Source organism: Salvelinus fontinalis, chromosome 29 (genome assembly GCF_029448725.1).
Source record: "Salvelinus fontinalis isolate EN_2023a chromosome 29, ASM2944872v1, whole genome shotgun sequence".
In the NCBI taxonomy this organism is placed as follows: Eukaryota; Metazoa; Chordata; class Actinopteri; order Salmoniformes; family Salmonidae; genus Salvelinus; species Salvelinus fontinalis.
In genome coordinates this window covers 27,413,013-27,425,050 of record NC_074693.1, presented here as the reverse complement: position 1 = coordinate 27,425,050, position 12,038 = coordinate 27,413,013, and the positions used below count along the sequence as shown (strand labels likewise).

The 12,038-nt window shown below is 46.5% G+C and overlaps 1 protein-coding gene across 20 annotated transcripts in view; it reads right to left on the bottom strand.

The window, feature by feature from the left end:
• LOC129827747 (protocadherin alpha-C2-like) overlaps positions 1-12,038 on the bottom strand; it is a 217,925-nt gene that overhangs the window by 22,630 nt on the left and 183,257 nt on the right. For all 20 annotated transcript variants that reach the window (XM_055888866.1, XM_055888862.1, XM_055888876.1 and 17 more), the window contains one exon: positions 5,375-5,463. In XM_055888866.1, the coding sequence (XP_055744841.1) occupies positions 5,375-5,463 (89 nt within the window). The remainder of the gene's footprint in view (positions 1-5,374; positions 5,464-12,038) is intronic.

Below are 12,038 nucleotides of genomic sequence, written 5' to 3'. Positions count from 1 at the left end.
CCACGGATTACAGCCTTGACAAGAACAGTCAACAGGTCTTGTCCTCCACGGATTACAGCAGTGACAAGAACAGTCAACAGGTCTTGTCCTCCACGGATTACAGCAGTGACAAGAACAGTCAACAGGTCTTGTCCTCCACGGATTACAGCAGTGACAAGAACAGTCAACAGGTCTTGTCCTCCACGGATTACAGCAGTGACAAGAACAATCAACAGGTCTTGTCCTCCCCGGATTACAGCAGTGACAAGAACAGTCAACAGGTCTTGTCCTCCACGGATTACAGCAGTGACAAGAACAGTCAACAGGTCTTGTCCTCCACGGATTACAGCAGTGACAAGAACAGTCAACAGGTCTTGTCCTCCACGGATTACAGCAGTGACAAGAACAGTCAACAGGTCTTGTCCTCCACGGATTACAGCAGTGACAAGAACAGTCAACAGGTCTTGTCCTCCACGGATTACAGCAGTGACAAGAACAGTCAACAGGGTTACAAAATGATGGTGGATGAATGCGGTTTTGGCAAAAAGGCAAGCTGACACTGCATCACATTGGGCCATTAATAAGAAGGAAGAGTGTTTATGTGAGTGGGGGATGGAGGGAAGGAGGGAGAGAGAGAGAGCGAGAAAGTGAGAAAAAGAGAGCGAGAGAGAGAGGGCGAGAGAGAACGAATTGGCGAGGGCACTAGAACAGTCTGCAGCACCCGGCCTCACCCTACTAGAATCTGAAGTCAAATGTCTACTGCTGATGATCTGGTGCTTCTGTTCCCAACCAAGGAGAGCATAGAGCAGCACCTAGATCTTCTGAACAGATCCTGTCAGACCTGGGCCCTGACAGTAAATCTCAGTAAGACAAAAATAATAACTCTGCATGCAGAATTATGCAAAAATATTGTCCGTATACAACGTAAAACACAAAAAAATGCACGCAGAGCAGAATTAGGCCGATACCCAGAGAAAGAGCCGTTAAATTCTACAACCATCTAAAAAGGATGCGATTCCCAAACCTTCCATAACAAAGCAATCACCTACAGAGAAATAAACCTGGAGAAGAGCCCCCTAAGCAAGCTGGTCCTGGGGCTCTGTTCACAAACAGACCCCACAGAGCCACAGGACAGCAACGTAATTAGACCAACCAAATCATGAGAAAATAAAAACATAATTACTTGACACATTGGAAAGAATTTACAAAAAAAACGAGCAAACTAGAATGCTATTTGCCCCTAAACAGGGAGTACACAGTGGCAGAATACCTGACTATGTACAGACTCAGTGAGCATAGCCTTGCTATTGAGAAAGGCCGCCGGATGCAGACCTGGCTCTCAAGAGAAGAGAGGCTATGTGCACACTGCTACAAAATTAGGTGGAAACTGAGCTGCACTTCCTAACCTCCTGCCCAATGTATGACCATATTAGAAACACAAATTTCCCTCAGATTACACAGACCCACAAATAATTTGAAAACAAACCCGATGTTGATAAACTCCCACTATTTCACACTATTTTGCACATCTTTACAACACTGTATATATACATAATATGACATTTGAAATGTCTTTATTCTTTTGGAACTTTTGTCAGTGTAATGTTTACTATTCATTTTAGATTTTTGACTTCACTTTGTTGATCATCTATTTCACTTACTTTGGCAATGTAAACATATGTTTCCCATGCCAATAAAGACCCTAAATTGAAATTGAGAGAGCAAGAGAGAGACAGACAGAGAGACAGAGAGAGAGAGAGAGAGAGAGAGAGAGAGAGAGAGAGAGAGAGAGAGAGAGAGAGAGAGAGAGAGAGAGAGAGAGAGAGAGAGAGAGAGAGAGAGAGAGAGAGAGAGAGAGAGAGTGTGTGTTTAATATGTCTCTGTGATTATGTCTCTGTGATTATGTCTATGAGGCTCAGAATCTCTTAGCCTCTGTAAATGTTATCTATCCTATTGACTCTGGACATCTCTCTCTATCTCTCTGTCTCTCTGTCTCTCTGTCTCTCTGTCTCTCTGTCTCTCTGTCTCTCTGTCTCTCTAAATTGCTTTATTGGTATGACGTACCTATTACCAAAGCATACTTTAAGTGATTAATTTACAATATTAACGTCATTAAAATAATAATAATCAATATTGTCAACAAGACGACAGTGACAACAACAATCAAGGGTCAAAATAACCATACATTTAACAATGGCATAGAGGACATGTGCAGGTTGGTTGGTCTGTCAGACACTGTCCCTCAACTTAAGGCAGGCAGCAATGTAGTGCTCTGCCAACCCACAGCTCTCTGCGTCCTCCCCCAACAGGACTGGTCACCTATTCTCACCAGAGAGGTCTTTGAAACCTTGAATAAGGGTTTCAAATTTGGGGAAATGACACTCTCTAATTGTTTTATATTTTTTCAGGAAATGCAATTCTGTCTCGGGTAATTTGGTTTATTCTGATTGATTGGATGTTCTGGTCCTGAGGCTTCAGTGTGTTAGTAGAACAGGTTTGTGAACTCAGCTCCAGGACCAGCTGGGAAGGGGACTCTTTTCTTTGCTCAGCTCTTGGCATTGCAGGTCTTAGTAGTGATATGAGAGGGGGTCACTGTATTTTAGATGTTTCCAAAACTTAATAGCAAGTTTTGGAGCTTTTATTAGTAGTGGATAATGGCCTAAATCTACCCTGCATGCATTGTTTGTAGTTTACCTCTGGACATGTAGGATAATATACAGCCGGTATAATGCATTTTGCATCATATGATGGAAAATGCATCAGGCTGTATTTCTGTATTTTGAAAGTTGTATATCTTGAAAACCTAATTGCTGACAAGCAAAACATTTTGGAACAATATCAACAATAAACTAATGAAACAAATACTAAAAGATAGTTTTTGGGTAGAATTTTCTTTTAAGAGTAAGGTAAACAATATAGATAACAGCAAACATTTATTCTCTTTAATTTTCCTTCTTCCTATTCATTGAACAAGTAAACTTTAGTACACTAGCTGTGTGTGTTTGATTAGTGCTGATGTATTTGATGAGCTGTTTAATCTCACTCAATCCTACAAAGTTCTCCTGTCCTCTGAAGACCTCCGCGTGGCTGCACTGGTCCTGCTGTTGGGCCCTGTGGAAGTCTGGGCCGGAGGGCCCCCTGTTTGGTCTGGTAGAGTTGGTGGTCTGGGGGTGGGTAGGGCCTGTGGGGTGCGTTGGGTCTGGTGTGGCATTGAGGGAGCCTGGGGCTCCTTGGTGGTCTGGTAGAGTTGGTGGTCTGGTAGGGGTCTCTGGGAGGTCCTCTGTCCAGTGCGACATGGGCTGTTTGTCTACCAAGTGTCACATCCTTTAGGATCTTGGCAGACATCCCCACTTTCTGCATCCTCTAGTGGGAGTGGTTGTGCAGGTGCTCTGGGTGATTGTTGGGTTGTGAGCAATGTGTACATTCAGGAGCAGGGTAAGCTGTCAACATGATGTCAGTATTGACTTTCTGGATGGTACGGATGAAAGTCTCTGCAGAGCAGCAGAGGGGAGATGGTGATGCGGGAGTTGGGGAAGGACTCAAGCCCACTCTGCTGACCAGGCTGCCTACTCTCTCCTGCTCCTCTCTGCTGACCAGGCTGCCTACTCTCTCCTGCTCCTCTCTGCTGACCAGGCTGCCTACTCTCTCCTGCTCCTCTCTGCTGACCAGGCTGCCTACTCTCTCCTACTCCTCTCTGTTGACCAGGCTGCCTACTCTCTCCTGCTCCTCTCTGCTGACCAGGCTGCCTACTCTCTCCTGCTCCTCTCTGCTGACCAGGCTGCCTACTCTCTCCTACTCCTCTCTGTTGACCAGGCTGCCTACTCTCTCCTGCTCCTCTCTGCTGACCAGGCTGCCTACTCTCTCCTGCTCCTCTCTGTTGACCAGGCTGCCTACTCTCTCCTGCTCCTCTCTGCTGACCAGGCTGCCTACTCTCTCCTGCTCCTCTCTGTTGACCAGGCTGCCTACTCTCTCCTGCTCCTCTCTGCTGACCAGGCTGCCTACTCTCTCCTGCTCCTCTCTGTTGACCAGGCTGCCTACTCTCTCCTGCTCCTCTCTGCTGACCAGGCTGCCTACTCTCTCCTGCTCCTCTCTGCTGACCAGGCTGCCTACTCTCTCCTGCTCCTCTCTGTTGACCAGGCTGCCTACTCTCTCCTGCTGCTCTCTGCTGTCCAGGCTGCCTACTCTCTCCTGCTCCTCTCTGCTGACCAGGCTGCCTACTCTCTCCTGCTGCTCTCTGCTGACTAGGCTGCCTACTCTCTCCTGCTCCTCTCTGTTGACCAGGCTGCCTACTCTCTCCTGCTGCTCTCTGCTGACCAGGCAGCCTACTCTCTCCTGCTCCTCTCTACTGACCAGGCTACCTACTCTCTTGGGGGGAGGGGGGCTCTCTAGGAGTCTCTACAGTCTGTTCCCTTCACCTTCTTGTTCACAGACTCCTATTCCATCTCCTCCTTCACCTGCACTTGCTCTCTCCTCATGGTGGCCTTTACCTCGTCAAGTGCTGTGGTAAGGCTCTCTCTCAGCTCCTGGACAAGTTCTTTAGCTGGGTCCTGCACTGGTAGATCTGGTCCTGTAGAAGCTCTGTGTCTGGGTTGGAGGTGGTGTATCTGGGGGACTGCTCCTTTAGCTCAGTAACCCATACCTCTAACAGAGCCAGCCTATCTCTCAGCAGGCTGGTGGTGGATTGGTCTTGGCTCTGGTGATCGTAGACGGGCAGGGGGAGGGGGGCTAGGATAGACCTGTTGGTGGATCTGTGTTTGGGCTCCTGCTGTTGGAGTGCCTGAGGTGAGGGGAGAGGTAGGGGCACTGTCCTTGTCCTTTTTCCCCGCTATCTTCGTTAGGGTGGGGAAGTCCTGCACAAAAGAGCTGAGTGCAGCCTCACTGCCCTGGACCACGACACTGCCGTTCTGATACATGTTTACCGTCTGAAACCTGTTTTCCTGGTCCTTCTCGCTGTCCTAAAAAATGTGTATTGTCCTTTCCTTGTAGATTCCTTTCTTTGTTGTTTTGCTGAAATGCCTGGTTACAGCTGTATGCCAGGCAGTAGTGTGTTCTGTGTAAACTAACAGGTTTGTCTCCCTCCCTCCCTCCCTCCCACAGAACATGTGTCATTTACTCTCTGAGTGGATAAGGGGCGGTGAGCAGAAGAGTCAGGGTGATTGAGTACCTGATCTCTACCTCAGTTAAGTTATAGTTGGTCTGGGTTAAACTGTGTCAGTCAAAGTCAGTAAAGGTTTGCTTTGGTCAGTCTGGATTGTTCTGGGTTGGTCAGTCTGGATTGTTCTGGGTTGGTCAGGATTCGTTAGTCGGGGTGGTCTTAGTCTGGTTTCTTCTGCTTTGGTCTGGGTTGGTCAAGATCAGAGCAGTTCAGTGTGTGGGGTCGGGGCCCGGCTCTTACCTCCGGTGGCGCTAGACACGGTCGGCCAGTTCTGGACCAGAACCCCCTGGGCTCCCTGCATCACCGACGACTCCTCCATGTGCACTGAGCTGGAACAACACAAACACACACACTGAGGTTACATACTGGAGAGAAATATAACACACACACGCAGAGGTTACACACTGGAGAGAAATATAACACACACACTGAGGTTACACACTGGAGAGAAATATAACACACACACTGAGGTTACACACTGGAGAGAAATATAAGACACACACTCAGAGGTTACATACTGGAGAGAAATATAACACACACACTCAGAGGTTACATACTGCAGAGAAATATAACACACACACTCAGAGGTTACACACTGGAGAGAAATATAACACACACACTGAGGTTACACACTGGAGAGAAATATAACACACACACTGAGGTTACATACTGGAGAGAAATATAACACACACACTCAGAGGTTACATACTGCAGAGAAATATAACACACACACTGAGGTTACACACTGGAGAGAAATATAACACACACACTGAGGTTACACACTGGAGAGAAATATAACACACACACTGAGGTTACACACTGGAGAGAAATATAACACACACACTGAGGTTACACACTGGAGAGAAATATAACACACACACTGAGGTTACACACTGGTGAGAAATATAACACACACACTGAGGTTACACACTGGAGAGAAATATAACACACACACTCAGAGGTTACATACTGGAGAGAAATATAACACACACACTCAGAGGTTACATACTGCAGAGAAATATAACACACACACTCAGAGGTTACATACTGCAGAGAAATATAACACACACACTGAGGTTACACACTGGAGAGAAATATAACACACTCTGAGGTTACACACTGGTGAGAAATATAACACACTCTGAGGTTACACACTGGAGAGAAATATAACACTCTCTGAGGTTACACACTGGAGAAATATAACACACACACTCAGAGGTTACACACTGGAGAGAAATATAACACACTCTGAGGTTACACACTGGTGAGAAATATAACACACTCTGAGGTTACACACTGGAGAGAAATATAACACTCTCTGAGGTTACACACTGGAGAGAAATATAACACTCACTGAGGTTACACACTGGAGAGAAATATAACACTCACTGAGGTTACACACTGGAGAGAAATATAACACACTCTGAGGTTACACACTGGAGAGAAATATAACACACTCTGAGGTTACACACTGGTGAGAAATATAACACACTCTGAGGTTACACACTGGAGAGAAATATAACACACTCTGAGGTTACACACTGGAGAGAAATATAACACTCTCTGAGGTTACACACTGGAGAGAAATATAACACACACACTGAGGTTACACACTGGAGAAATATAACACACACACAGTCTGATGGTATACTATGAGAGTGTTTCTCTAGTTCATACACACAAACACACCAACATTTTCTGGGTGAGCGTAATATTATAGTGGCAGCAGCTATAAGCTTCTGTGGACCCAATCCTCTCTCACTCTGCATTTTCCCCATAATAATATAATTTAACCATGGCAGGGAACTACAGGATGTGTGTGTGTGTGTGTGTGTGTGTGTGTGTGTGTGTGTGTGTGTGTGTGTGTGTGTGTGTGTGTGTGTGTGTGTGTGTGTGTGTGTGTGTGTGTGTGTGTGTGTGTGTGTGTGTGTGTGTGTGTGTGTGTGTGTGTGTATACAGTCAGTAGTGGGGGTCAGCCAATTCCATCTGAGGAACTCAAGCAGGACCCTGGATTAGGATAAATCACGCCCACCCCAGGGATTTCAGCACACCCTCCCACTAAAATGTACTGAGCTTTGCAGTGTGATAAAAAAAAGCGACAGGGTGCCGCCAAAACACAACAAATACAGAACCTTAAACACACAGACTCCCACCATATCAACATGTAACGGATCCAATTTCAATAAATCCATTGTCCTCTATTCAAACTTCAAAACATAATTACGGAGTTTAATTATGCAAAGGTTCAGGAACATTTCATGTCGCTTTTGAAACAATCTGCATATTCCAGTATCATTTATCCCACAGGGGTGGCACCTTCTGGAACAGTGAGCTGCAGAGCAGGGTTTTACCTGAGGATTAAAGACTCTCTCTATCTTTCTCTTTATTGTGTTAGCAGATAGAGGATGGAACCAGGTATTAGAGCATCTCCTGATTAAGATAGAAACCCATGCATGTGGTTTTAAGGCAGTGCTCTCCCTCTCTCAATCCCCCCTGCGCTTCCATTTTTCATCCCCTTCTCCTCTCCATTTGTCCCTGCTTGGAGAACTGGGTCTCATTTAGTCTCACTAAGGTCAGGTGAGAAGAAACCATTAGCCACTTCAGCAGGAATCGCTCTGCCTTTCTCTTTCACTGTCTCTGTTGCTGTATTTTTCACTCACACAGACACACATGCCAATATGTTATTGACTACGAAAATTCTCTACGTTTTCCCCCACCTCTATACTGAAAAACATCAATGTTCAGCTGCAAGGACATGTTCTCCATGAGGTAAATGAAAGTATTGTATGATATAATAGTTGAACATGTACAGTAAGAGAGACAAGAGGAAGGGGAACATTGTGGGAGGAGGTAGCAGGACAGCCACCATTTTAGTTGCACTTCTTCTCAATGCTCTACACACGTCTGGTTGTCTGCGCGTACACGTGTGCGCGTGTGTCCGTGCGCGCATTTACACGTCCAAGGTCAGGCAGTCACAGCTCGGTTCCCATCCTCTCCTCGCTCTCTGATTGCCTCTCTCTCTCCCTCCCCCCTTTCTCTCTTTATTCATTTGTCCCTTCCCCCTCTCCCTCTCTCTCTTGCTATGCAATTTGTCACTCTAGCTATATTGAAAAGTGTGTGTGGTGTGTGTATGTGTGTGTGTGTAAATGTCCTCCTGTCTTTGTGTAGCGGTGTAAGGAGATGAATAGAGATTTGGTAGGGTAGCCATTTTGTGTAGACTGCTGTGTAGAGCTGGAGTCAATTATTAATGGGGAACACGGGACCGAAAAACATGTTCCCTCAGCTAATGGCTGTATCTGTTTCTCCCTCTCATTGTTTCACTTTCTCCTTGTGTCCCTCTAAATGTCTTTTGTCTTTCTCAAAGGCAGTCTGTCTGTCTCTGTCTGTCTCTTTGCCTGTCGTACTTACAGCCATGAACCCATACAGACACACTGCCCTCTAGGTAAGCATGGTTCATAATTACAGCAGGTCAAAATCATTACAGAAGTTGATATTGTGTTTGGGGTATACATTCAAAATTTCTCAAAATGTTTCAAGCAAACTGTAATCTCATTAGATTAGAGTATAAAGAGATAAACCAACATTCAGATTGGGGGAGGGAGGGAGGGAGGGAGGGAGGGAGGGAGGGAGGGAGGGAGGGAGGGAGGGAGGGAGGGAGGGAGGGAGGGAGGGAGGGAGGGAGGGAGGGAGGGAGGGAAATAGAGAGGAGGGATGAATGGATTAGAAGGATTTGCTCTAGCCAATTAACTCACAGTAAACCCTGCTGTAATTATGAGGGAATCGGTGTAACACTAATGACACGAGGATGTTACACTCGTATTAATCTGACACACAAACACATTAATGTACTCGTAGAATGAGACATACTGTAGACAGACACATAAAACACTAAAACATTAAAGACACATTAATGTACTTGTAGAATGAGACTTATACTGTAGACAGACACATAAAACATTAAAACATTAAAGAGCCTAGTGCTGAGCCTAGTGCTGACCATAGTGCTGAGCCTAGTGCTGACCATAGTGCTGAGCCTAGTGCTGAGCCTAGTGCTGAGCCTAGTGTTGACCACAGTGCTGAGCCTAGTGCTGAGCCTAGTGTTGACCACAGTGCTGAGCCTAGTGCAGAGCCTAGTGCTGAACACAGTGCTGACCCTAGTGCTGACCCTAGTGTTGACCATAGTGCTGAGCCTAGTGTTGACCATAGTGCTGAGCCTAGTGCTGACCATAGTGCTGAGCCTAGTGCTGAGCCTAGTGCTGAGCCTAGTGCTGACCATAGTGCTGACCATAGTGCTGACCATAGTGCTGACCACAGTGCTGACCACAGTGCTGACCATAGTGCTGAGCCTAGTGCTGAGCCTAGTGCTGACCATAGTGCTGAGCCTAGTGCTGACCACAGTGCTGACCACAGTGCTGACCATAGTGCTGAGCCTAGTGCTGACCATAGTGCTGACCATAGTGCTGAGCCTAGTGCTAACCACAGTGCTGACCATAGTGCTGAGCCTAGTGCTGACCACAGTGCTGACCACAGTGCTGACCACAGTGCTAACCACAGTGCTGAGCCTAGTGCTGACCATAGTGCTGACCATAGTGCTGACCATAGTGCTGACCATAGTGCTGAGTCTAGTGCTGACCATAGTGCTGAGCCTAGTGCTGAGCCTAGTGCTAACCACAGTGCTGACCATAGTGCTGACCACAGTGCTGACCACAGTGCTGACCACAGTGCAGACCACAGTGCTGACCATAGTGCTGAGCCTAGTGCTAACCACAGTGCTGACCATAGTGCTGAGCCTAGTGCTAACCACAGTGCTGACCACAGTGCAGACCATAGTGCTGAGCCTAGTGCTGAGCCTAGTGCTAACCACAGTGCAGACCACAGTGCTGACCATAGTGCTAACCACAGTGCAGACCACAGTGCTGACCATAGTGCTGACCACAGTGTTGACCATAGTGTTGACCATAGTGCTGACCACAGTGCTGACCACAGTGCTGACCGTAGTGCTGAGCCTAGTGCTAACCACAGTGCTGACCACAGTGCAGACCACAGTGCTGACCATAGTGCTAACCACAGTGCAGACCACAGTGCTGACCACAGTGCAGACCACAGTGCTGACCATAGTGCTAACCACAGTGCAGACCACAGTGCTGACCATAGTGCTGAACACAGTGCTGAGTCTAGTACTGAGCCTAGTGCTAACCACAGTGCAGACCACAGTGCTGACCATAGTGCTGACCATAGTGCTGACCATAGTGCTGAACATAGTGCTGACCATAGTGCTGACCATAGTGCTGACCATAGTGCTGAACATAGTGCTGAACATAGTGCTGAACATAGTGCTGACCATAGTGCTGAACATAGTGCTGACCATAGTGCTGAACACAGTGCTGACCACAGTGCAGAACACAGTGCTGAACATAGTGCTGACCATAGTGCTGAACATAGTGCTGACCACAGTGCTGACCATAGTGCTGAGTCTAGTGCTGACCACAGTGCTGAGCCTAGTGCTGAGCAATTTGTGCTTTTTGAGGTCGATTTTGCTTCGGTTTGTAAAAAATAATAGTGTTTTTTGATTTCGGTTTGGATTAATTATTTTTTACATTGAACGCATTATGAAAAATGACCTTGAAATATTTTTTTTCAGTTTTTGAATTGAAAATCCAAAGACAAATATTGAGAAAGTTCAATTGCCAAAACATTGAAAGCATTCCATTGTCTCCAACAACACAGAATGAAGGAATTAATAAGAGCCCCATGATGGTAGGGACTGCCCATTACTGCTTATGACTTATTAACCATCATTTATTCACATTACTTTACTTAAATCAAATATTCCAGTTGTGTATATTCTGATTAGATTTTTATGACTTCATTGTTTCATTTCTTAAAGTCATCATCTCAGCTCAGGCAGTAGCAGCCAGCCAGCCAGCCAGCCAGCCAGCCAGACAGACAGCCAGACAGAGTCTATGTGTCTATGTGTTGTGTACATCCCTCTCTCATGCAGTCTATGTGTTGTGTACATCCCTCTCTCATGCAGTCTATGTGTTGTGTACATCCCTCTCTCATGCAGTCTATGTGTTGTGTACATCCCTCTCTCATGCGGTCTGTGTGTTGTGTACATCCCTCTCTCATGCAGTCTATGTGTTGTGTACATCCCTCTCTCATGCAGTCTGTGTGTTGTGTACATCCCTCTCTCATGCAGTCTATGTGTTGTGTACATCCCTCTCTCATACAGTCTGTGTGTTGTGTACATCCCTCTCTCATGCAGTCTGTGTGTTGTGTACATCCCTCTCTCATGCGGTCTGTGTGTTGTGTACATCCCTCTCTCATGCAGTCTATGTGTTGTGTACATCCCTCTCTCATGCAGTCTATGTGTTGTGTACATCCCTCTCTCATGCGGTCTGTGTGTTGTGTACATCCCTCTCTCATGCAGTCTATGTGTTGTGTACATCCCTCTCTCATGCGGTCTGTGTGTTGTGTACATCCCTCTCTCATGCAGTCTATGTGTTGTGTACATCCCTCTCTCATGCGGTCTGTGTGTTGTGTACATCCCTCTCTCATACAGTCTATGTGTTGTGTACATCCCTCTCTCATGCGGTCTGTGTGTTGTGTACATCCCTCTCTCATGCAGTCTATGTGTTGTGTACATCCCTCTCTCATGCGGTCTGTGTGTTGTGTACATCCCTCTCTCATGCGGTCTATGTGTTGTGTACATCCCTCTCTCATGCGGTCTGTGTGTTGTGTACATCCCTCTCTCATGCGGTCTGTGTGTTGTGTACATCCCTCTCTCATGCAGTCTATGTGTTGTGTACATCCCTCTCTCATGCGGTCTGTGTGTTGTGTACATCCCTCTCTCATACAGTCTATGTGTTGTGTACATCCCTCTCTCATGCGGTCTGTGTGTTGT